Source organism: Nematolebias whitei, chromosome 18, assembly GCF_014905685.2.
Source record: "Nematolebias whitei isolate Nwh7 chromosome 18, NemWhi1, whole genome shotgun sequence".
NCBI classification, from domain to species: domain Eukaryota; kingdom Metazoa; phylum Chordata; class Actinopteri; order Cyprinodontiformes; family Rivulidae; genus Nematolebias; species Nematolebias whitei.
The window spans coordinates 21,700,314-21,727,229 of NC_056515.1; the positions used below are offsets into that span (position 1 = coordinate 21,700,314).

At 39.1% G+C, this 26,916-nt stretch overlaps 1 protein-coding gene across 1 annotated transcript; it reads left to right on the forward strand.

Annotated features, from left to right (window-relative positions):
• Nucleotides 1-6,697: 6,697 nt before the first annotated feature.
• aif1l (allograft inflammatory factor 1-like) lies at nt 6,698-21,381 on the forward strand. Its single transcript, XM_037691760.1, has 6 exons — nt 6,698-6,868; nt 7,004-7,065; nt 10,177-10,243; nt 15,682-15,723; nt 17,285-17,447; nt 21,275-21,381. Exons 1-6 carry the CDS (start codon nt 6,844-6,846, stop codon nt 21,360-21,362), a joined length of 447 nt encoding a protein of 148 aa, XP_037547688.1. The 5' UTR covers nt 6,698-6,843; the 3' UTR covers nt 21,363-21,381.
• The last annotated feature ends 5,535 nt before the right edge of the window (nt 21,382-26,916 follow it).

Sequence of the window (26,916 nt, forward strand, 5' to 3'; positions counted from 1 at the left end):
GCATTTTTTAAAGCTTATCGATTGACTAAACTTCATTTAATAAAACGTTTTCATTTTAGTTACGAGCGCTTATCTACAGTTGTGACTGATGGAAACAATTATATTTTATTGTTTCACTAAATTTGCTTGGGAACGTCTCCACATGTTGTGGGGACATATTTGTTTTACATTTTGCATAGAATAACAAAGGAATTGAATCAGTTGTATGTCCAACATATATACATGTGTTTTTGTTTGTTTGTTTCTTCAGTGTAATAATTTTTTAAGCCTATCTGCCAAATCATCCTCCGCACCTCAGGGTCAGATCACATCACCTGACTGTCTTCAGCTTGTCTTGCATCAAACAGCAGAAGGTGTTTCACGTTCTGGTTCTTTTCAAACACCTGAGTGCACCAAAGAAAAACACGTTTCTTATTACTTCTCACAAAAATGCCCGTCAGGTTCAACATGTCTGTTCCACATAAATGCTCTGTTGTCTGCTCACACAGCAGGAGAGCTTTGATACTTTTTGACACTTTGACCCTGCAGATGTGCGATGTTGACCTGCCCATCTCAGGGGACAGAATAACAGCAAGGGGCCATGTGAACCCTGGCTGCTGGGAAAATAAAAATAGTCAGAGGCTGTTTAAGCTCAATTTGCTTTTCTAAAACTTTTTTTTATGCTGCAGCTTGTTGCTAAAACTAAAACATTGCATTTCTGAGCTTGTATTTTAATATTATACAGTACATATATATACATATACATATACATATACACACATATATATATAAGATGCAAACCAGTACAGATATAAGGTGGTAGACAAGAATAAACAATTTCAAAATTTGGACAAACACTGCAGCACTTTATTTAAACAGAAAAGTGACTGTTGAATTCTGAACAAGACCCTGATAAGATGCCCTCAGGAAGATCCAAAACTTGCTGGAGGGATTGTGCATCTTCTTTGGCCCGGGATGCCTCTGGGTCCCCCAGAAGGAGTTGGAAAGTGTCCTTGGGGATAGGAATGTCTGGGTTTCTCTCCAGGTCCTGTTGCCTCTGCGATCCAACTACAGATACACACAGTTGAAGACGGAGGAGATGAAACAGGCATTGTAAAAACAGACATTTTGTACAAGAGTCCTCCTGGTTTGACACAAAAACACTCTCAAACAAAGAATTGTTGAACACTGAGTCACTGCAGTGTTTGAGACGGCTTTTCAAAAACCTCAAGACTTCCACAAGATTCAAGGATTCACTTGGAGACAATCGAAAAGGTGAATGCCGTCATCTGCACATTTTTTTGGCCACAGACAAAAAGATGCTCGGTCCACGTGGGGTTGTCTTTAGTTTTGTTTTCAGTTTGAATGATAAAACAGAAATAACACAACCAAAGTGAAATCATCAGTAAATAGCAACATATTCATCATATTCTTGCTGACAAAACGACAGAGAGAACACCCACTGGTTTAAACAGGTTTGCCTACGGCTAGTAAACCTCTGTCAGTGAACCTTGACGCAAGAACACAAAGAATATTTTCTTTTGTACTCAAGATGAAGTCTCTGCACGGTAGATCAGTGCACCACCAATCCACAAACCGTTTCCTAAGGTCTTTTACAGCAAAGTAGGTTTTTATCCTCTAATCCCAAACCACTCCTGTCCCAGGTCTTTGTCCGTTCTGGTTCAGTTTCATTCCTTAACTGCATCACTATCTGAGGAAGCAGCCACCTGTAAACACTCTTATGGACTTTTTCTGTATCACAGCATAGGTTTTGATTTCTGAAGCGCTGAGCCGCTGATTGTTTGAGGTTTCAGAGTGTTTTTAAAGCTTTACCGTATGAAGGTCTTTGCTTGTAACTGTACTTTAGTTTCACCACCAAAGAAATAATGTAGAGTTTTCATCAAGGCCCTGCCTGCAGAGGGCTGTTTCATGTGTGTGTGTGTATATTCACTGATGCAAATCCATTCAAGCAATGACAGAAATGATATTCCTGTTGGCGAGGGGTAACATTAGTTTTAAATTATTATTCTCAAACTACTTCCACCAAATGAATATGGTGGAAGTGAGGCCACCTCAAAACGATTCACCTTTGAAATAACAAGTATGCCCTAAAACCGTGAATTAGCAGCTTATTTGAAAAGGTCTTTTATGACAGAATGGCCCACAGATACAGAATAAAAGGCTTTCATGATATCTATATTTAGTTCTACAAACACTTGTAACTTAAACCTGGGAAGGAAAGACCCACTGACCCATTCATTAAAGATCCACAAGATTGGATGCGCTTGACAACGATTTCAAGGTTAAGATTTTGTTGTTGTTGTTGTTTAGCAATGCGGCAAATTAACCCTGCATTAAATTACTTTACCATGATTGTAATACTTGTTTATTTTATTGCAAAAGGCACTGCCATATTTGGTAATACAGTACAACATGTGCAAAGTTACTTGTGATTTGTTTGTTTTTTATTATTATATATATATATTTTTTTTTATATCCTAGTCTCATTAGATTAGCCCTCCTCGAGTTCTTCTACTTCCTGGTGATGTTTTTCAGGTAATGAACAGTAAAATATCTAGAGATATGTCCACCTCAACTTCACGAGCCAAGTGGATTTAATGAAGTACAATTAGATGACTGTGATGAATTTTAATGAACTTCCTTCTGTGTATTTTTTTTTTTTTCAGTTGAGGCGACCTTCTAAACTGAAGCCCATACTGTCCAAGAATAACCTTGAGATACATGCGTTCATAACATCCAGGCTCAATTACCGCAATGCGCTAACTGTTTGGAATCAGTCAGACCTTCATTGCACGTTTACAACTGGTCCAAAATGCTGCAGCCTGATTTTTAACTGGTACAGGCCAAAGAGAGCACATTTCTCCAGTTTTGGCCTCCCTGCACTGGCTCCCGGTTCACTTTCAAATTCAGTTCAAAATACTCCTTTATGTTTTTAAATTTCTTAACAGTTCTGCCCCCTCTTATCTCGCTGATCTGCTGCAGCCATATGTCCCACAGCGATCTCTGAGGTCAGCAGATCAGATGCTTCTATTGGTTCCAGGAACTTGTCTTAAGCTCAAAGGTGGCAGGGCCTTCTCTGTTGCAGGTCCAAGACCACTGCATCTCAGGCAGGACCCCTCCCTCACAGTTTTTAAGTCTTGCTTAAAAACCCACTTCTATTCCCTGGCTTTTGACACTGTGTGATTTGTTTTGACCCTGTCTGTATTCTGCAGTGTTGGCCATTTGTTATTGTCAGAGTCAGAGTCAGAGTTTCTTTATTGTCATTCGCACCTCATGTGGTACATGTGGTGGAGCGAAATTATGTACACGGGGTCCCAGTTACATCCAACAATAAAATTAAAATTAATAAATAATAAATAAATAAATAAATTGTTAATAAAATTAACAATAAAATTATCTTTTTCCATTTGGATCTATGTGTATTTTACTGTGTGCTTTACTTGTTTGTTTCTGCTGTACAGCACTTTGGTTGGTACTTTGGTTGGCCTTGTTGCTGTTTTACGTGCTCTATAAATAAAATGGTATGGTGTATTGTGTAACTCTGCATGTTCCAGACCATCTTTGTTGAAGCGGCTAACTTTGGCTTTGGCCACAAGGTTATTGGTGCCTGTCTTAGCAGCCATCCTCAAACCTGGTGGTGGACACCCTGGGTGAGGGAGGCCTCAACTAAGGGGTATGAGCAGGCCAAGCAAGTTGCAGCCCTGGCTGTTGATGAAGCAAAGTCTCGGGTATGGGAGGTGAGGTCTTGGAGAGACTCTTAATAGGCTCAAAGAAGATTCTGGCAAACCGTCTGAAAGCTGAGACGGGAGATGCAGAGCCTTACCAAAACAGTGTACTGTATAGTGAAGGTGAGGTGTTGTTGACGTCAGTTATACCATCAAACGGTGGAAGGAATACTTCGCAGACCTTCTCAATTCACCCAATACATCTCCCATGGGGGAAGCTGAGTCTGGAGACTGTAGGGTAGGCTTGTCCATAACTGGGACTGAAACGCTCTGCAACAGCAGGGCTCTGGGGTGGACGAGATAAGCCCCGAGTCCCTCAAGGCTTTGACTGTTCCTGGGTGTTCACAATTGAGGGAAGAATAGGGCTTGGGATTGACAGAGAGATCGGTTCTGCTTCTGTAGTCTTGTGTATACTGTGCTGATTCATTGTGGTGAAGGGGGAGATGAGCTGAAGCAAACCTCTCTGCTTATTGGTCGTCCACATTCTTATCCACACCTGTGGGCACAAAGTCTGGGTAGTGACCAAAAGAATGAGATATTGAATACAAGTGAACAAAATTAGCTTTCTCCAAAAGGACTCCCTCTTAGAGATGTTGCCCGTGCCATCTGATTCCATAACAAGCAGCAGATGGATGGTTGTATGGATGGATGGATGGATGGATGGATGGATGGATGGATGGATGGATGGGTTTTACACATAAAATTTCACTTTACATGAAAATAAAGTTGCCTTTTCACAACAACAACAAAAAACACACAACACATTCCAACACCAATTGACTAATAATTAAATAACTCACCAAATATGATACACAACGTCAATAAACTCATCTGAGGTGTTAAAATTATAATTCAGTTTCAATTATAAAATTACATAAAATGTATATTGATAAAATTTAATGTCATCCCCAACATGCAAAATCCTAACACCAGCAATTTTGAATCATGTCAAATTGTTTACCAGCGTGAGACAAACATTTTAATTGCAGACAAATGTGTTTTCTTTGTCTTTTTTTATTATTTTTTTACAATGGATATATATATATTGTCTAAAATAAGTCTTATATTATCAATTATGTATCTTCCAGCCATAAAACCATTTTGAGATTCCCCAATAGCATCATGATGTCCTTCTTTCAATTTATTGCCTAAGCATAATGCTGAAATTTTATGATCATTATTTAACAATGTGATAGGCGCCAGTTGTCTAAAACTAATAAATCTTTTTGTGGCTTTGGAATTAGTGTAATGAAGCCTTGACGTAGCGTGGACGGTAGTTGTTACAATGGATGTATTTGGTCTCCTGTGCCTCTGTAAAAACGTCACATCCTGGACTCGTGCAGTTTTTGTCCAACTCCACACGATGGGGAGCGCGAGCACATGTCCTACTCCAGTTTCCTCTCAGACCTACAACATGCATGCTATATTAACTGGTAACCGTAAATTGTCCCCAGATTTGAGTCTCGTTTGTCTCTATGTGTCCTTGCAAAGGACTTGTGTCCAGTCCAGAGCGTCCCCCACCTCTCATACACTGGTCTGCTGGAAATGCACGCAACCAGCTCCCGCGACCCGGAAACGAGAAGCGAGTAGAGTTGATGGATGGATGGATGTTTTCAAAATAAAAGTTCAGAAAATATCCCTAATGAGCTATTTTATCAGTGATATTTCTAATCGAAAATCACAGGGGCGTATCCAGAAAGAATTCTAACGGGTGGCCAGATGGGGGCCGCATATAATCTTCATCACACCAGAATAATAGAATTTCTGAAGTTTTATTATGCTGTTGCCATAAATAGGCCATTACTACAGTAGTTTAAATAATACAATGAAGGCTTTTGGGAATCATCTGATACAGGAAGAATTTAGAATTTTGTTGTTTTTGTTTAAAACCTGATTTTACTAGTGGGCTGTCATTCAATTAAGTCCTCTTCTTTCTTAACTTTAATTAATAAATATGACTTCCTGAGGCCTTAGAGTCTGATATGAAGACATTGTTTTTTTGTTGTTTTTTTTGCACCACAATATTGTATTTTGCTTTGTTCAGCTTAAACCTGTTGTCCTTTTTAAAGGATACTTTAAAAAAAAAATCACCCACTGATTGTTCAAAAACAGTGCTTCCTCCTCATATGTACAAGGGTCTACTTATCCCAGGTAGTTAGAAAAAAATAAGAATCCACACGAAGCAAAAGCTCAGTACTCAGGGCAATGGGATCATCTGTCCAGGAGAGAGACAGGAGTGGGAAGTGATATGAAATAGGGGTGGGCATTTCTCCCTCTGACACTCTTTGATGGTGCCCCTGGGCTTAAATGAAATGAGTCTAAATTTCATGAATGTGAACCCCTTTGGGCATTCTGGCATTATTTAGAAACAAAGAATAGAATACTAAGGCACTTTTGGCACAAAGCCACACAAGTGATTGCAAATTAAGACATATTTGAAGCCCATAAATATATTGACACGTGTGTGTGTGGGGGGGGGGGGGGTGAAGTGGAGGACGACAAGGTTATTGACACTATTTGAAAATCCATCCATTCATTATCTTTACCCGCTTTTTCCATTTTGAGTTGGGGGAGTCATGGTGCCCATGTCCAGCCATCACTGTCCGAGAGGCGGGGTATACCCTGGACGGGTCGCAAGTCCATCACAGGGACACACAGAGACAAACGAGACAAACAACCATTCACTCTCTCACTCACACCTAGGGACAATTTAGAGTTACCAATCAGCCTAACATGCATGTTTTTGGTCTGTGGGAGAAAACCGGAGCACCCGGAGAAAACCCACGCATGCACGGAGAGAACATGCAAACTCCACCCAGAAAGGCCCCTGGACCGGGGTTTGAACTCTTACTCACACCTAGGGCCAATTCAGAGTCACCAGTCAGCCTAAATCAATAATCCAAAACGTGACGCTCACCCGCGAGTTTATTTTGAAAAGCGTCACCGGATGTTTCTCTAGCGATCACGTGGTAATTGACGCAGGTGCGGAGCAACCAGTTAAACCTAGTTTAAATAGGAGTAATACCCTGGCGTACAGTAGCGGCAGCGGTTTGCTTTGGATAGTTTCGCCTCTCTTGCCTTTTTTTCTGGATTTTAAACCCCACAGATAATTTCCAGGATGCCTTCCGGTCAAAATGCACAAGGTAACAAAACACGATAAGACTGCGCCTTTTGTCTCAGGCTTCGGTCTTTACAATAGAGCATCTGAGGCCGCCTGGCTTTGTCGATATTTATTTTGTTTATATTGGAATAACCTCATTTTATCCTTTTCTGTTTAGGTGGGAAAGCCTTCGGGTTGTTGAAGGAGCAGCAAAGGCAAAGACTGGAGGAGATAAACCAGGTGAGAATCGTGTCCTTGTTTCTTTGGGCTGCGGCTCTAACGGTATTTGTGTTAATGGGGTCGCGCGCACTTGACTTGGCCTTGTTGTTGAACCTGCGGCGGCACTTTGAAGATCCAGATCATCCATGGTTACTTCCTGTAGTTTTTATTTTATTTTATTTATTTTTTTGTTAACCAATTAATTCACCGAATGCCATTTCCATTTCACAGGAGCTGCCCGTTATGATAATATCAGTGGTTTTTATTGATTTGTGTGTCAAGATACTTGTTGAACGTCGCACATCACTGTGTTCCTCTGACCTGATCATATCGATCAGCTGCTCAGCCATGCTCTGCCTTCATCCCCTCTTGCTCTGAGGGAGAACAGGTGTCTGAATGAGCTCTTTGTTCAACTCTGAGCCTCCTCTCGTCAGATGAGTCCCCACAGATTAACTACATGTCTGTATAATCTTTGTTTCCCTCCTTTTTATTCTTGTGGCTGTCATCAGCTGCAAATCAGCATGTGACATTAGGCTGCACAGCCCTCCTTATCGTAGCAGTAATCTGTTAGCATTTTGTTCATTAGAGCAGTAGGAAGTGAGATGACCCCTGGTCCTTGGGGTGGATCTACACATTCAGCAATTTTGCACACATACAATTAATTTCATTCCACCGATTTAAACAGAAGTGCATTAGCGGTTATTAAAGTCTAAACCCTGTCTGAGTGTCGGGCTTAATCATTTGTAAGGAACTGTCACATAACCATGCTTAAATCAACATTGTGATGAAACTAAAAGATGCATTTATTTGTTAAAATGTCAGCCTTGCTGCAAGTAATACGAGGGAAATCAAACTTGCTTGAAGTTCAAACTTCCTCCCTGTCTACAGGTAGTTGTGTTTAGTTCACCTAAGGTGATAGAGTTCTTATGTGAAAGCATTTCAGCTGTTTATCATTGTGTTGCTTTTAAATTTGAAAAAAAAAAAAAAAAAAAATAAATTTAAAAAAGCCTATATGAGGGGAACATACTTAAACTCTAAAAAAAGTTAAATCTGGTCCTCTGGACATTCAAATACTTGGACTCTTTCTTAGTTTAATAATCGCCTTTATAATTTTAAAGACGAAGTTTTGCTCATGATAAGCTCTCAGAATTTTTGCTATAACTAAGAAGCCCCAAGTTAAGAAATGGCAATGTGTTTGACAGAAATGTTTAAAACAATCCTCTGTGTATTGACTCTCACCCAACATATTGCATCATTATAGTTTCACCAGAGTACCTTCAGGCTCCTCTCCTCCCCTGTGAGGTGTTCCAGTTAGTGAAGTCATTGACTGCGTAATGATTTGGAGAGGCCAACATTGAATAATTATGTTGCATCACATTTCAGATTTAGCATTTGGACAGGACACCTTGATACTTAAATACTTGATGAGAATGTACTTCCTTCTTTGGTTTTACCTGGAGTAACTCTGCTGGAGTTTCAAGAATCTCTGTGGGCGATAATGTTTCCCTCGTGTGGGTGTGGGGCATGTTTGTTAAACAAAATATCTTTAACTAGTGGATTAACTTTAAACTCTTGGAGAGTAATCGTTTGAACATCTAACTGATTAAATTAAGACCATATTCAAGAAGGCCATCACCGCTTAATGACCTTAACCCTAAACTCAAGTGAAAGTTACAGATATTGGGCTCCAAGTTAGTGTGGTAGTAGTTGAGGTTCATCCCTAACACAAACTTGGATTTTGTAGAATCACATGGTATTTTCCAAAATGTTTTTCTTTTTTTACAAAGATATGAATAAAAATGTTAACTCCATCCAACAAAGTTAAGTCAAGTCCTCTGGACGGTTTCTTTTTGTTGAAACTTCATCAGTCCGAGGAGCCACAACAAACTTATTGCGCATGAAATTTGATGTTTTGAACCACTTTGGCCATGGCTGCCTCGGCAGGGCAAAGGGCGGACACCAGAAACCATCTTATCGATATCAAACTGGTTGATGTGAAGGTGCATTTAAGGGTGCATTCACACCAGCCCTGTTTAGTCCACTTTAATCAAACTCTAGTCCGTTTGCCTAGAAAGTCCGGTTTCTTTGGGGAAGTGTGACTGCGCAATTGAACTCTGATGCGGACCAAAAAAGTGAACTCTGGTCCGCCTAAAAATCTAGGTCTCTGTTTTAAGTGAACTCTGACACGGTTCGAATGCATTGTGAATGCAAGCGGACCAGAGACCGCTCCAACAGCAGGAAGTGGACCATGAAATTCTGTGTAAATGCAACCAAAACAAATGTGCATTTCTCATATCTCATTCAGAGCCGTCTCAGCCGCCTTGTGTGGAAAAACATTCTCCATGGTCTTCTGCTCATGCTGAGTCCATTGTTGGAAAATGTTTGTTTGGCACATGAGCCACAGACAAAACAGAAATCCTAAAACCACTCAAATTTGACTCTACTCCATTTTAGGTTTTATTTCCAGTGCTCAGTGTCTTCTTCAGAGGTTTTCATGTTGTTTCCTTCAGTAGTTCTTGGTGCAGTGCCACCACAGGCGGGGGGGGGACAGGCTGGCTCGATCGACTTAGTGCAGTTTTAATGCAAACCACACAGGCTGAAAATGTAAATGAATGTTCTGAATATTGTTCCCCAATCGAACCGAGTCTACCGGACTATCAGGTGTGAAAATGACCTATGACTGAGTTTGTTGTGGCTCCTCGAACTGCTGGAAGTTTCATCAAAGAGAAACCGTCCAGAGGACCTGACTTTGTTGGATTCTTTTACTTGGATTATCAAGCATGAACTTTGATGCTAACTCTTATCATTGCTCAACGGAAGAGGATCTTAGAATAAAACGGCACAAAAAAGAGGTGGGTGATGTGCATTCCTTCAGCTGGGCAGAAACTTTACTGTCTTCAAAACCTGTGAAAAGCCTCTAAAAAAGTTAAGTCTGGACAGAAAGACTGATTGATGATTTCAGATGAAAGACAAAACGTTTCTACCTTTTTAAAAAAATCTTTATTATATTTATATCTAAAGGACCAAACTTAACTTTTTCCTAGATTTTTCTACCTGGATTATTGAGCACGCATCAGGATACTGTGAAAACCCTGTTTTCAGTTTCATCAGTGTCCTCTTCATCCTTCTCAGGAATACCTGGAGGACCAGAAATACAGAGATGAGGAGGGCCTTGCGGAAAAACTGGAAGGCTTGAAGAGTGAGTAAATCCAGTTTTCTCCTCGTTTGCCTCGTTATCTACCAACCTCATTGTCTTTTTGAGTGCGCATTGTTTTTTTGTTCCACTTTTAGCATTTTTTTTGTTGCAAACTGCTCACCCACATAAACGTTTTAGTCATGAGCATTTTGTTTTTGTCTGTGGGAAACATGGACTGCTTTGATTTCTAAAATGTTTGCAGGGCCACGTCCTCCGTGGCCCGAGAGGAATGTGCTGGGGCGTTCCTCCGCTTGTTGTTTCACTATTCAGAACCTGGCTGAGTAAACTGCGAAGCTCCTGGGAGCTGAGAAAATATTGTTGCAAACTAATTACAGTAAAATAGTTTCACAGTTTGCAAGTACTTTTCCTTTCCCAGCTGTCTAAAAGAAATGGATTTTAAGATTGTCAAGTGTAGTTTTCTGTTATGTTCACGACAGAGTGACATATGGCTGTTTATTCTAACAAGGGGTGCAAATCTTGAAAATCAGAAAAATGCTACAGTGTCCTACTTAGTGTAGGCTTGCTGGAGGAAATGGAGCAATAATTTATAAACAGAAAGAGGTCAGGCAACCAGATCCTGTGAGGCTTGCTGTGCTTTTCCTCATTTTCCCCCTCAGCCTGTCCTAGTGACCCAGAGCTCAGTATTCCTACTTATTTATTGACTGATTTACATCAGTATTTATCTTGTCTGATGTATATTGCAGCACGTTTTTTTTATTATTCATTAATTGGATGAACTCTGTAAATGATTTAGTTGATTTGATTGATTTGTGGGTTTTGGCCATAACCCAAACTGTGAATAATTTTTAATCAGATCTTGTGGTCATTATTTTTAACACTTTGAGCTAATTGTGTTAGAATCTAAAGTTTACTTCAGAGCCTCTAATACTGGAACAAGTGATTGCAAACTAGTTTTGTGATCCATTTTTCTGCTGCTTGTTGATGGTCAGGTTGCTGTTGCAACAGGTCCTTCCCAGAAAAACACCTTGATTTATTTAACCAGGTAGGGCAATTAACAACCAGTTCTCATTTACAATCACAGCCTGGTCAAGAGGCAGCTTCTGAGGCATTCCCAGACAAGATGGGATACATATCCCTTCAGTGAGTTTTGAGACATCCCCAGGTTCTCCTTCAAATGGGACAGGCCCCTGAAAACCTACAAAAGGTAGTGGGGCTGAACAATTAATTGTATTTGCGATAATATCGCGATATGATAAAATGAGATTTTGTAATCGCAAAGGCTGCAATTCGACTGGTCACGTGATCTGGTTATGTCACGTGCGAGTGAGCGGAGGAAAGCAGCGCAAGGAGCAGAAGAAGTCAACACTACTCTTTAACCGGTTGCACAGTGGCATCAGGCTAGACAGAAGCTGATGCATCTGAAAGTTTGGTATCAAAGAGCGGCAGCACGTCCGTTGTTTGGAATTATTTTGGCTATTAAAAAAAAAAAGACGCTGCACAACAATCTGTATTGTGCAGAACCTGCCTTACTGCTGTTGCTACCTCTCAAGGTAACACCACAAATCTTTATCAACACTTAAAAAACACCACAAAGCCATTTATGATGGTTACATGGCTAGAGTGCCAACGACCAGTGCTTCAACTTAAGCCAAGTACCAGCTGACCGGGATCACAGACAGAACTGTTCGAAGCTATTACTCTGTATGAACATGATTTGAAATGGCACATGGAAATGACTCGAGCAATAACGGAGTTCATAGAGAAAGACATGACGCCCATTAATATAGTGACCAAGCCTGGGTTTACAGCGTTGGTAAACACAATGGATAAGCGGTACAGAATGACCTCGCTCACACATTTTAGACAAGTTGCTATCCCGGACGGAGCTACACAAAAAAATGCAGAAACAGAGTTGCAGCGGAGCTGAAAACTGTGGAGTTTTATTGCTACAGAAACAGATTGATTGCTTGTGTTCGTTAAAAAATACATGAGAAGAAGACATTGAAAAATAATCTTATATTAAATTGCAATTGCAATATGGAGGTTAAAAAAACAAATAAATCACAATTAGAATATTTTCCAAAATTGTTCAGCCCTTAAAGGTAGTTTTAAATTTAATTCCCAAACCACCCCACCCTTTTGATGCAGAGGAGCAGCAGCTCTACTCTGAGCCTGACCAGTGGCCACCCATCGGAGGAAGCCCATTTCCATCGCTTGAACTGGCGATATCATTTTTGGGGTCTTGATCTGTAACTCATGACCCTAAATGAGGGCTGCAATGTAGATAGTCCAGCCTTAGGAAACTGTCGTAAACCTTCTCCAGAGACACAAAACATATGAAGACTGGATAGTCAACTCCCCTGACCTCCTTAAAAACTCTGCAATTGTGAAGATGTTTCACAATCAAGACAAAAACCACGCTGCTCCTTCTGAATCTGAGATTTGACAATTGGATCCTCCATCCACCTAAACTAAACTTTTCTGGTGAGGTGATTGTAATTATTGGAACCACTTATAATAGGATTTTTTATTTTATTTTTATGTAAGGATCATGAAATAAATATTTGAATGGCATTATTGGCCTTTGAGACCAGATTAATGAGCATGCACAAGAGAATAATGTAACTTTATATGACTTGTTACATCAAAGTTGTCAGGGGGAAGATAAGATCATTGTCAGGTGAATTTATTAAATTGAATAATGACATTGAGATGTTTGTGTTCAACGCTAAAAATAAAATGCAGCACTCGGTTTCTGTTTTAAAATACTTGTGCTTAACTTTGTGATAACATAGAAATACAGATCTTGTTTTAGCCGGTCTTAGCAGGAAGAAGAATGTAATTCATGATGTTTATCTGGATGAACAGATCCCTGTTTTGAAGCTGTTCTCATGAGGATCCATGACTGGGAAATGTTCTTGTGGCTAAAACAACAAGCGGAAGTCACTGGTGTTGCCATACACTTGAAGTTACTTTACCAGCGATTCTCTTTAAAATGGGAAAGCCCCTTCAGATGACTGCCTCTGAAGATGCTGATCAAAAAAGCTGCCAACCAGTGACTCGAATAAAATCAAAATACCCGAGTTAGTTGCATGCTGTTTATTAAAATATATTTATTATTTGCTTCAAATCTGATGCAGTTTTGTTAATGAAAGAATCTGGATCAGAAGGAAAGTTTTCAAGGCTCGTTCCTTCAAGACATGTTCCATGGCTGCAGATGATCAACAGGCTGCACTGCAACAAGTGGTCTTCTCAAATAGTTGTTTGTCTGCATGGAGGCCCACTCCTAAGAGTTTTTGAACAGGGTGGGCATTGTCCTGTCCCACTCCCCCTCTGTCCCATCCTAAACACACAGAGCTTCCATTGTGGGACAGAAATAGCCAATGTAATCTGACTAAAGGGCTCTACTACAGAAAAGAGGAAAGGAGGTGAAGGATAACGGTTCTCTTTACTCAAAGCAATCACTTCAATTTTGTGGGAAATGTGTTTTTTTTTTTTTAAGTAAACACAAATGCTGTTTAAAACTAGAGAAATTTCATTTGCTGTGAAAATGCAATGTGCATACTTGTGGCAGAAGAGCTTGCTGAAAAACAGCTGAAATTAGCTAAAAACATGCTGAAATGGATGAACAAGCCTAATTTAGCAGAAGGAAACTGAACACATTTTGCTGAATTAGGTTTAAATAAGCAGAAATTAGCAAAAAATTTAGGAAAGTAGCTAAAAAGCTGAAATTAGCAAAATTTTTAAAAAAGATGAAAGTAGCTTAAAACTACTAGAAGGAAGCATAAGGAGCTAAAATGAGCTCAAAGAATGTGGAATTGGCTGCAAAAGCTAAATTTAGCATAAAACAGCTAAATAGTAGCTGAAACTAGTAGAAATAAGCTAAAAGGAGCACAAGTCAAAGTTTATTTTTATTTGTCATACACACCACATGTGGTGGAACGAAACTGTGTACACAGGGTCCCATTTACATCCAACAAACGTATAAAATGTTAAGAAAAACAGTAATCGGATCTAAGAAACCTGCTAAGGATACACTAAGCACTTATGATATAATATAACAAGCTGAAATTGGCAGAAAGAAGTTCATTAGGCTAAAAAGTAGCAGAAATTACCATTTTAAAAATGTGAATTGATCTAAAAACTGTTTAAATTAGCTAAAACATGCTAAAAAAAAGGTAGCTGAAAAAGTAGAACAAGCTTTAAATTAGTATAAGAAAGCAGAAAGAACATATGTTTGCCCAATTAGGCTGAAAGGAAAAGAAATGGGCACAAAAATGTGGAAATTATCTGGGAAAAAAGTTGAAATTAGAAAAAAAAAAATGGCTGAAATTAGCTGAAAGTAGCTGGAAAAAATTTTAAATTTGCACAAGGAAGCTGAAAGAAGCTGAACCAGACCAACATGTGAGAGGAGCGGTCGAAGGTTGTAAACGGATCTGAAGATTTGAAGGATGTAAAATGAGCTCTATTCATTTTCTATGAGGGGAAAAAATGTCAGAAAAGGCTAAATATTTCAAAAAGCTAAAGTTGTGCCAATACCAAGTCATAGCAGGATCGTCCTGAAAGAGCTGCATGTTTTGATATATGCTGCTTGAAAACTGCAGGATGAGAATCATGTCGAAACACATACAGAAGAAAAATGGATCACAATAGTGACTGCTTCATAAAAAATCACACAATGAGCTTTTCAGTTGTATTTATGGATATAAATCTATTTTACTTCATACAAACACTAAATCTGGCATGCAGCCTTTATTTTATAAGACTTGAGATGGTTTGCTTTCGTGAAGCTTAATGTTTTATCTTCAGTTTTGCCAGACAGCCACATTTTTTACTCAAAATATTTTACAGAACAGATTTGTTCAGTCTTTGCTTTAAGTGGGAAAGAACTGCCGGTATTTGTTTTCAAAAGGGAAAGACTCCTTTTATTTTTGTGCAATATAAAATTAGTGGTTTTCTAATTAACATTTAAAACGAATTTAGAATTTTTCAAAACTCAATACAATTTGTTTAAAACTAACTAAAACAGCAAAGTGATTATATAAGTGTCAAAAGAAAATGTTTTTAAAGCCTCATGAATCTTAAATTTGATGCTCGCATCTTGCAGATTAGTTTTTCCAAATGTTTGAGATCTGCTTTGCAACCTCTAGTGGTCACTTGTCTCAAGATTGCAAATCTAGAAGGATCACTTTCATTTTTTTGTGTGTGTTAGTAAAATATTTAATCAAATGTCAGAAACATCACAGCTGTGTATCTGTCTGCGTTTAAATCATACAGGAAAAGCTCTTCATTGTCGGCTGCTTTTAGCTCTTCCTTTGAGTCTCTTGCTGTCAGCAGAGTTTAAGGCTGATGTCTTTGTGGAGTGTTTTGCTGACGTGTCAGATCCTTGCTGGATACTGTTTTTACTTGAGGATGTGGGGTGTGCAGGGTGAGGACGAGTTTCCACTGTAAGTAAGAACCTCTTTGTGTTTGTTTTGCAGATAAATACGCTGAGTTTGACTTAAATGATGAAGGAGAGATTGGTGAGTAATAACCAGCATGAGAACACCAGCTGCACTGCAGCTCCCTCCTGTCAGCACAGCTGACCCGTGTTGACAGGAGGGAGCTGTAATTAATACTGTAGGTTTGTCTGGCCACAGGACCTAAACAGACTCGTGTGTCATGGTCCTGTCCTCGATGTAGTCTGTAATTTGGACCAGAGTAGGCGTGAGGTGAAATGTACGGTCATAAAAAGACAGACACTCCTGAAAAGTTATTTTTCTTGTTTCAGATCAAAATATTCTACGATTCCCTCTTTCCAAGAAATCCTAGAAAGACTGATGAAAGGTCCTCCAGCATGGGAGTGTGCGACTGTCTGTCAGGTGCCCCACTGCTGTTTAGGGATGACATATGGCAGCATATGCTAATCAGTCATGAGTCAGCTGCTCCTCTAAAAAGACTTAGTCGCACATTATGCAGAATTTGCAGCAGCTAATCAATTTAATGAAATTTTATGTCTGTTGTATTTCAACAAGGCAAAGTGGGGCAGCTGTTGATTACTTGTCCACTCTGGGTTTGAGATCACAGATATGTGTATTAATACTGCTTTATGCTCGCAATTAATGCCACTGATTTGATTTTTTTTTATTATTATTATTAAACACTGAGAATTTTGAATTGTGAATGTAAAATAATTGATAAAAGGCAGCGGAATCTCAAGAAATACCAAAGAGGAAATGCAGTAGACCTTCGAAACTCCCAGGTCTCTGGTAATTATTGAACAGAATGGAACTGGTTTCTGTTCTGTTCTTATCAAAGAAATGTTCGGAGCCTGACAGGCTGATGTTAGCTAGTTAATTAGCCATGTTGTTAGCCTAGAAAGCTTGCAGTAAGCTGTTCATTTAATTGATAAGCATGATTACGCTTATAGTTTTTTGCAAACACTTATTTCAAAGTAGTGGTGCCCTAAAAAGAGTGATTGGTGGCAGTCCTCTGGTAGACTTTTTTTAAATGCATTTATTTATTCTTGTTTTGTTTGTTGTTTTTTTTTTTTGTTTTTTGTTTTTTTGTGCCTGCATAACTCCTGTCTGGAGAACAAAGTGATGCAACATAACATTGAGATGAGGAGAGTGGCTCATCCCTTGTTCTTAATAATGACCTCATGGAGGTTCATCGTCCTCCTGCAGAATCATGGATCACATTTTGTTTGGTCAAACAGAGTTGTGGATTTGCAGCTAATTAAAGTTGTAATTAATGTCACCTACACCACTAATGCAACACTAACGATGCTGAAAAATGCACAGTAGCATATTTAATTTATTAATCAGATTGTTTAAGCCTTTTTTTTCCTCCCAAAAAAGTTTAACAAGATAGTTTCACCCAGTTATGTAAAGAAAACTATGCTTCTGCCTCCATTTGATGCTTTACTATAAAACTTATACAAATGCCCATGTGTCATAAATAAGAGAAAATACTTCAGGAAAACTTAAGTTAATTAATACTTTGTTTTGTTATGCAGTAATCTCACAAGTTAGCATAGTAAATTATCTTCTGCCTTTTTTTTTTATTTTTATTGATGCCACTGTTACCTTCACTTTGTGACAGATATGATGGGAATGAAGCGGATGATGGAGAAGTTGGGGGTGCCCAAGACGCATTTGGAGTTAAAGAAAATGATGGTTGAGGTGACCGGCGACAGCAGCAACACTATCAACTACAGAGACTTTGTCAAAATGATGCTGGGCAAGCGCTCCGCTGTGCTCAAACTGTAAGTGAATGTTTTTATACATTTTGCATGCCTACAGGCTGTAACCAGTCATCTGGTTCATTTTCTACGTTCATATACGTGAGAGGGAGGTTGTTGTGAACCTGCTGATTTATCCATCAGCAGGGAGGTCAGGGGTGATGAGCAGTGATGTCACTGCACACTGACTACATCAATCACCATGGAAACCCATTTACACAGCCTATCCATAGATTACCTCATCTTTATCTTGGATCATGAGCTTATGTAACTGATTATAGGCTGATTAACGAGGAATAGTAATGAAGCGCTAAAGAAAAACAAAGTCCATCAGTGATTTCATCCTCTAAAATGAAAATGGATATCTTTTGGCTATGTGTTGTTGCTTTTTAAGTAATTCCTGGTGCATAAGGAACCTGTTTTGTACATGTTGTGTAATGGGTTAATGGAGCTGCTGTAAGCCTTTAAAGCAGCTTGCACTGGGTCAGCCTGCAGGAGCCGGAGTCGGCGTGGCTGCTGCCTGAGCTGAGCTAGCCAGACCACAGACAAATCCCATAATCCCAGCAAAATTTAGCAGAATGCTAAACTTTTCCTACTTTACCTTCAGTCATTTTGAAAGTGTATCCTGTAATCCCACAGCATGCTATTTATAACTGTTTCATTTCCTCCTGCTAATCTTGTCCACTTGGTAGGAGTCCAGGCAGATAATCTCCACATTTCATAAGTGCTGTTTATTAACATAATTTTAACCAGGAAAGTGATGCACCACTGGACTCTTTTTGTTTTGGAACTAGTTTCACACCTCATCAATGCACATGAAGTAGAACATTGTTCTTCACTTCTTCACAGCCTTTCCACAGGGCAAGAATATATTTTGTGTTGGTTGGTTGGTTGGTTGGTTGGTTGGTTGGTTGGTTGGTTGGTTGGTTGGTTGGTTGGTTGTTTGGTTGTGTTTGTTGTCTCCATTAGAGGAAAAACTATTTAGGTCAGGCTCTACAGTTGTGCTCGGTTAGTATTTGGGCAGCAGACACGGTTCTTGTAGTTTGATCACACAGGCTTTTAAATGACAACTGAGGCTACAAGTAGAAACAAGTAACAAGGCCCAAGCATGTGCTGCACTATATCACTCTTTGTGAGTACATCCTGGTACTGATTAGTACTTTGGTCAGCTTTTGTGTGTACTGCATAGCCAACACTGTGTACCTTGCAAAACAGCAGCCAATCCATCAGTTGTGATCACACTGGGTCAGCCATCTGCACTAAGGAGGGAGAGGGAAACAAAATCAAGTGAAAGTGTTTGCCTGCGTGTTGTAGTTCCTATGTGATTCCTCAGTGGGATCATTGGTTCTTATGAGCTTAGGGGAGCTTCAGAGTTTTCCTGAAAAGGAAATTAAAGACAGGCATTTGCTCTAAATAGCTCCTGTCAGATAGTATAAACCACTAACTACCCGCCCACTCCCAAATCCCTTTCACTTCTAACAGACTAAATATGGCTTTATGTTTTAATCAGTGTACTGTTTTTAAACACCTCCTTTTTTTTTTTTCAATTGCTCTAATTTGCCTTCAATTTTCCATGTTACTCATTGAGTTACTTAATTTTATGATATAAAAATTGATCCAAATTTAAATTTTGTAGAAATTGGTAAAATAATTTTGTGCAAAGCATCATAGATGAACAATATTTCCATTTGGTTTTTAAAAATATGTTAGTTTCTATCGTGTTCTTTTTTCATCAGTATTTTATTATTCTTTTTAATCAGGGGACAGAGCTTTATTTGTAGCTGCTCCAAGATTATGGAACGACCTCCCTCTTGTCAGACGAGCCCCTTCACTGTCCATGTTTAAAACTCTTAAAACACATTTTTACTCCCTGGTTTTTAACACACACTGAATTTGATGTTTGTTTATTGTTTTTATTGATCTTAATGTTTTAACAGCTGTTTTATTTTTTATGTATTTAAACTTTCTTGATTTTATGTGTACAGAACTTTGTTGCAGCTGTGGTTGTTTTAAAGGGCTTTATAATTAAAGTGGTGGTGGTGTTGGTGGTGGTGTTGGAGGTGTTGGTGGTAGTGGTCTTGGTGGTGTGGTTGTTGTGGTTGTAAGTAGTGGTAATCGGTGGTAAGCGGTAGTAAATGGTAAATGGACTGTACTTGTAGCACCTTTCTATCTTATTTCAAGATACTCAAAGCGCTTTACACTACAATCTGTGTCCTCATTTACACATTCATACAGCACTCTACTAGATGTATACAAAGCTAACTGAACAAATAATTCTAAAGAGACTAATCAGTGTTTTAGATCATTCATACACTGATGGGACACACATAAGAGGCTATGAGGGGTTCAGTGTCTTGCCCAGAGACACTTCGACATGTGACTGCTGGTAGATTCGAACCCCCAACTCTTGCATTGAAGGATGACTGCTCTAACCACTCAGCCACAGCCGCCCGGTAGTAAGCGGTGGGAAGCTGTAGTAAGCGGTGGGAAGCTGTAGTAAGCGGTGGGAAGCTGTAGTAAGCGGTGGGAAGCTGTAGTAAACAGTGGGAAGCAGTGGTAAGTAGGGCTTTAACAGACTACTCGAGTAATCAACAGGTTGATTCCTAGGACATCTATCGAGTTTTTAAATTTCATATTGAGTATTCGCTGTGATGTCATTGTGTCACGTGATCCGCACCGGGCTACTAGTAGAAGCTACCAAATGGATTCCTCCCAGCAGATGGACTGAGTGGAGCAGGCCCAGTCTTGGCAAACAGGTAGAAATGCATCAGTAGTATGGAATTATTTCACTAAAGATGAATCTTCCGGTTCAACTACCGTAAGGAAACAGAAAATCAATCAACTTCATGACTGTTTGGAGCACGAACGGGTGTTATACCATATTCTGTGTCCACTGTATATTGTGACTGTAGGGGGCGGTGTTGCATGCACTGAACAGAATATGATGCAACACTGGGTCCAATGACCGAACCAGGACCAGCTTCCTTCTGACCTTGTTTCACAAACTAAAATCAAAAAATATTAATCTCTAAACCTATTAAAAAAAAAACCTATAAACATATTAATCTCTAAAACTAAACCTAATGCGCACCGCAGCTGGCGGTGGTGCGGGGTGGTCGACCCTGCCACTGTTTTTTAGTTTCGTTTTTGACGTGCTGCACGTTTTTTCTTTCACGTTTGCAGTTTAATAATAATAACTAATAGTTTAGTTTTTCCTGTGACTTATTTGCAGTATGACAAATGGTAGGAGCATAATATATGCTCCCAATGTTTTTTTTTTTTGTTTTTTTTTTTGTAAATAATAAATGATGTCTTTTTTGTGGTTTTATTTTTTCATCTTGAGATCCTATGATGTCATCAACTACTCGAGTTCTACTCTAGTTTTATTATGTTAATGTCGAGTTTAAACATTATGTAGTCCTTCAACCCCTTGTGGTTAGCGGTAGTAAGTAGTAAAATGAAGTGAAAAAAGTATATTTTATTGTCTAAAATGTACACAACTAGCAATAAATCCAAATCAGTTATCGTCAAGCAGTGTTGAACAAAGTTCACTCAAAGAAGGTTTTGTTGCTCAGAAGTCCAGAAAAACTGCATCAAAAGGAAGCAAAATGACAATTACTGCAAAGTCAAATAAACTAAATGTGTCTTAGGCTAAAACCTTTTAACAGAGGGGACACTTGATCCAGAATGTCAGACTGTTCCACAGCTTTGGGGTCTCTAGCAAAGACACCATCTTCTTTACCGACCATGTACAAGCTCAAACCTTAAATACGTTGTGTCACATATGGATGTACGTAAAACATTGCCGTTTGTATTTGACTTTTCATTTATGGTTCTCTTTCTCTTCACAGAGTTTTAATTTTTGAAGATAAAGCCAACGGCACCCCCTGCAAGCCAGATGGACCTCCTCCGAAGCGGGACATTGCCAGCCTGCCTTAAGCTTCAGCACCAGTCTCCAGACTGTGGATCAGAGGGGCCATCCGTGAAGTATGACTGTGGGACCAGGGGTCCAGGAGGATACTTTGTGAATATTTGACGTGTGTGTGTAAGGTTTTCGTCATTTTGGAAGACTTGAGCCGAAAACTCACTAAATGATGTCTGACTGTGAATATTATTTATGTTTGTTTCCCTTTAAATCAAATGTAGCAGTGCTAGTTGTACATGTAATCAGACTAAGTTACATTTTTTACTAAGCGTTTCATGGTTATATTTTAAGGGACAACTCATAACTCTGCACAAGCTGCTTTTCTGTCTTTTCTATAGATTTTTAGGAGATGTCTGAATTAATCATGTGTGAGTTGGACACTTGGAGAATTACACAATAGGGAGTTTTCCAACCATCCTCAGTAGTCTTACTTGAATACTGTTAGACCAGTGCCAGAGGATGCAGGTCCAGCCGATTTCCTCCAGATCGTCAGACCCCGAAGAACTCATTCAGATTGTGAGTCAATAATTGAGTGCACTGAGCTCCTTTTAGGATATTTGCTCTCATTTGTGTGAAAGGAGGAGATTGCTTTTAAACTTTAGCACGATAAGTTTGTGGCTTGAAGATGAGCTGGTTTGAGCCAGTTTTTAGGTCTGTGAGGTGAAGCGCCTGCCCTTTCTGGATGGAGTTTGAGTTATCGGCGTGCGTACACTACATGAAGTACAATCGTATTCTTCTCAAGTGCCTCAACTTGCATATACTGTAGAAGATGGAAGACTGAAGAGCACACCAACATTCTGTTCAAGTCGTTTTATCTTGATCCCTAGAAATGTGGGTGGTTGTTTTTTATATTTGGTGAGGTGGTGTTAATCACATGTATTGAACTGAATGGGGTTTTCTTTTTTGTTTTTTGTTTTGGGGGGGGGGTGGGGGGTTGTTAATGTAGTTTCTGTGTCCCCCCCCCCCCCCAAGTCGTTATTTTACATCACTGCACGTGTTGTCTGGAAGAATACTGTCGGGTTTTGGTTTTTTTTTGCGATTTTCCATCCATTATCTTTTACCCGCTTTTTCCATTTTGGGTCACAAGGGTCTTATTTGTGGTTTTTTATTATTATTATTATTTCTGGTCAGATTTCTGTCATTTGTGCCTCTGTATTCCATGTTTATTGTAAATGTTCCTATAAGTTACACTAACTGTTGTGAGATCGGTACTTCTCCACCTAACATGGTTTACATGCTTGATTTATTTGTAGTCTTGTAAGAATGTGACTGTTTAGTGTTGAAATGTAAAATGTTTGACACCAAAGGCATTAAAATTTTCTTACACTGGCCCGTTGACTTCTTAAAGCACCGATTAGGCACATTTAAAACCACCTTAAAGGGATGGTTCTGGTCTTTTTTTTTTTTTTTTTTTTTTTTTTTTTTAAATGGGGTTCTGTGGAAACCTTGTAAGCATCTTCCCTGTTGTGGGTCTTGTTCACACAGAAACAGTCTTTTTCCAAAACGGTACTTTTGTCATTTCTAAAAAGGATCTTTATAAAGATGGCACTGTTTCTAGAAATGACTTAATTGACACCAGGTGGGCAACATTTTGTTTCCAGTCGGCCAAATAGTAATTTAAAGCGGTCAAAGGGCTGCGAAGTAATTTGGAAAATGCATTTTCTTAAAGATGGATAATCTAGAAGACATTTCTCCTTTTTTTTTTATTTATTTTTTTTAAGCATAGTTGGCATGCATGGTAAAAATGTTTCCCCACCGTATGTTTATAAAACATTTCCTTAAACTGGCTTTTTTGTAGCACATGTTAAAACATGCAGAGAAAAATGTTATGGCTGCATTTTTTCAGTCTTTTAAGATTCAGTCTAGTTCTGGAAATGCAATGAATTACTAGGGGGAAAATTGTTTTGGCACATCTTAATCCAAAAGTTTTAGATGTATGTTTAATAATATTTAATTTAGATTTCCTTAAGCTTCATTAATAAAATGCATGTTTTCATCAACAAGTTACATTCTTTACAGTTGGGCTAGATGGAGATTGTTCCAGGGCCACTTTTTCTCTTGGACCATATGTTGATGTATGATCTACATGGAAAAAGGAAATTATCCCAAACAGTCAGAATTAAACCTTTTTTCATTTTTTTTCATACTGGTTTATTTAAAGAATGTTCAACAACATACTTGCGATAACTTTTCCACTGAATCCACTTCTAAAGCTGTAAACTTTCCTTTTTTTTAATCAAGAAGTTAAAGCACTAGTTTGAATTGTGAAATATTTATGGGCATTCCCATTTTAAGCCCAATTCCTGTCCTTGAAGGGAAATGTTACCAGTTAATGGTTGTGATGGAAAATGATAGTTCACTGTACGCAGCTGTGTGCCAACTCATGTTCCTGTGAAACTGATGTTTTACAAACCTCAAGCTGCACATTACAAACCATCATAAACACGATCAAATGTGTCAATTTGTAACGGCCTCTGTTTTTACCTCATAAGGTTTCACTCACTGTGTTTGTATAAACTTGAGCAATAAATGTTTCTCTCAAAATAAATAGCTGCAGTAGTTCTTTTAATTTGATTTCAGCTTCTTGTATTTTTCGAATTATAAGTTTCATTAAGCGAAACTGAAGTCGAACTTTATTCAACTCATTCACAATAACTGCATAAAATCGGTTCAGGTCAGTAAGCACAACCAGAATTAATCCATAATGCTCACCGGATTACAAGGCTCACTGTCGATTTTTGAGAAAATTAAAGGATTTTAAGTGCACCTTAAAGTCTGAAAACTACGGTAATTTGTTGAGGACCTGAGGGCTGTGTGTGTTTTGCTTCTCATTTGGGACAGCAGTTGCTGCGGTGAGGTTAATGAGCAGGACTCCTAACGAGCAGCAGGTATACCTCGGATTATAATGAGCACCTTGGTAATTAAAAAGATTACCACTGTTGCATGTGATAAACTGTCAGGGAGCTCTGAGTGCTAAAAAAAAATCCTGCCAATGACGGCATCACTGGGCCTTTTCAACAAAATGTTTCAAACTTCTTCCATTGTGATGTACTTATCTCTTTATTCAGTGTCAAAAGTTCAATTTTTCTGAGCTATTTAATTTCTTTCAGCTCAGTAAGATTGGATTATTTCCAAAAGTTACACCATCTATATTTAAAATAATCTGCTCAAATTTTTATAAGTTTGTTTTACCTGATTAAACTGGGTTTTTTTTAAATGTTTTTTTATGAATGGACATTGCCATCTGTTGGACACTCAAAGGAAAAGCGTTGTCTGTTAACCAGAATTGAACATGACGTTTTTCATTTCATTTGAAAGTCCTGTTCTGTTTTACATGGACCCAGCCCCTCAACATCCACAATACTGTTCCTGATCATGTTGATCAATCTTAATGTTAAATCTGAATTCATTATTTCCAAATAAAACTAAATATATATTTAGAATTTCCGTGACGCATCTCGTTGGCTTTGTATGTTTTTCTGATTTTTATTCTTCTGTAGTAATCAATGCTTTGGTTTGACACTTTTTAGCTTATTCCAGATAAGGTCTTGAAATATAAATAACTCACCTGCGTCGTAAAGATGCAACTGCAAAGATGCTGACTGGTACCAAAAAAAATCTAACATATTTACACCAGTTCACTTTGGACATTATGCCAAACGTGGCAGATTGTTTTAAGGCTCTGAAGGGGCTGCAGCTCCCAGATCTCTGATGACAAGTCCCTGTTACACATCCCATAAGTCAATTAAAACTAAGAGACAATGCAGTCTTCTAAAACGCACATAATAGATGTGACTACATGTATAAGTTTGCTAATAATTACAGATATGTAGACAGGGCTGTGGAATCTGCCACCGGTGTGTAATACACAAGTGACTTATCAAAGTAATACAAATCCAAGGCATCAATTTCCTCCCTCAACAATCCTGAGTTCATGTGCACGGTATATCAAGTACCGTATTTTCTGGACTATAAGTCGCTTCGGAGGATAAGTCGCATTTATTTACAAGTGTATTTCACAAAGTGCAAGAGCAGACATTTAATCTGAAATAACAATAACACATAAAACATACCTGGGTTCCTGAACAGCCTTAATGAACACAACAAGCCAACGAGTCCGACAAGCAAGTTACCGGTGAATTCACCAATCAGAATCAGAATAAACTTTATTGTCATTGCACCGAGATACAACGCGCACATGTACGTACTGTCGTCCGAAAGATGGGCGGAGTGCACGAAGCTGCTACTATAGCGCGGCCTTTTCTTATTCTTATTCAGAATAATATTAGTGGTATTACAAAAAAAGATCTTTCACATCTTGTCTATCAGGACACGATTTGAGACAAAAAAAAAAAAACTCTACCAGCAGCACAATTAAAACATGATTACATTTGCATTTGACATTGAGGTGTTGAGATTTGTCCATGAGCGTTTCTCAGATCAGCCACAGTTTCTGAAGATGTTGTTCCAGCCAGCAGTTCTGATAATTCTGCACAGAAAGTTCTCGGGGGGGTGCGATAGATGAAGCTTTTGTCCTTGGTTACCCATGTCCCAGGAGAAATTTGATAGTCGGCCCGTCTCCGAGGCCGTCGGGGAGTCAGATTCAGATAAGCTTGATTCTTGGTTTTCTTCAGGCAGAGATTACTTTTTTCCAGCCTTGAGTCCATCTGGGTGTTCTGGTTCCGAAAATGCCTAATTGTGTGTTTCCATCCACTGATCCATGCTATAAGTCTCCTTCAAGGTCGAACCCACCAGGCTGACGAGTCCCAGAAGCCGCAGGTTGTCTGCGATTCTCATAAATCGCCTCCACCTTATGGTTTAGCTCGTAAACCAGATGATTTAAAGTTCCTACTGCACGGACCAAACCTTCACACTGACTCGGAAGCTTTTCCATGGCCGAAAGTGCTGCCGATGTCTTCTTCAAACGTCGATAAAACAGAGCCCCGCCGATGCCAAAAAGCAGAGTCCCTGTTATCATAATTCCAAATATGTAAACGTCTTCAACATCCTCCTGAGACAGAACTGAGAGGCACATCAGCTGCCACACTCCCCACGGATCCATGACGTACCCCACAGCGTGAGTCTCAGCTGGACACGCCGGTTCTCCAGGACCTTGTTGCTTTGATGAAAAAATCTTGTCAATAGAGTTGAACGCCCACGATACCAAATCCATAATCTTCTTAATTTATGTTCCGGAGATGTGAACCAGGCACTTCAGACACACAGAGAGCAGAGCAGGAGGAAGGAAAAACGGGGGAGGAAAGACAGAAGCAGCCACCTCGATGAGAGCCAGGGAGGAGAAAATCTCAATCCACATCACTTTTGGGGGCATTTTACTTGTGTTAAGTTTTTCTCAGTTGTGTCTGAGTGAATGTTTTTTATATTTCTTGGGGGTGGAGGTCTAGCGGTAGAGGAACAACCTATAGTTGTCAAGAGCCTAGTGAATGAACGTTTAACGAGTCAGTTAAAAATTGCATCATGAATAGGGAAAAAAAACGTATAGTCACAACAGACTAGTTGCAGGACAGGCCAAAATATGAAAAATATAATACTGCAACTTATAGTCCG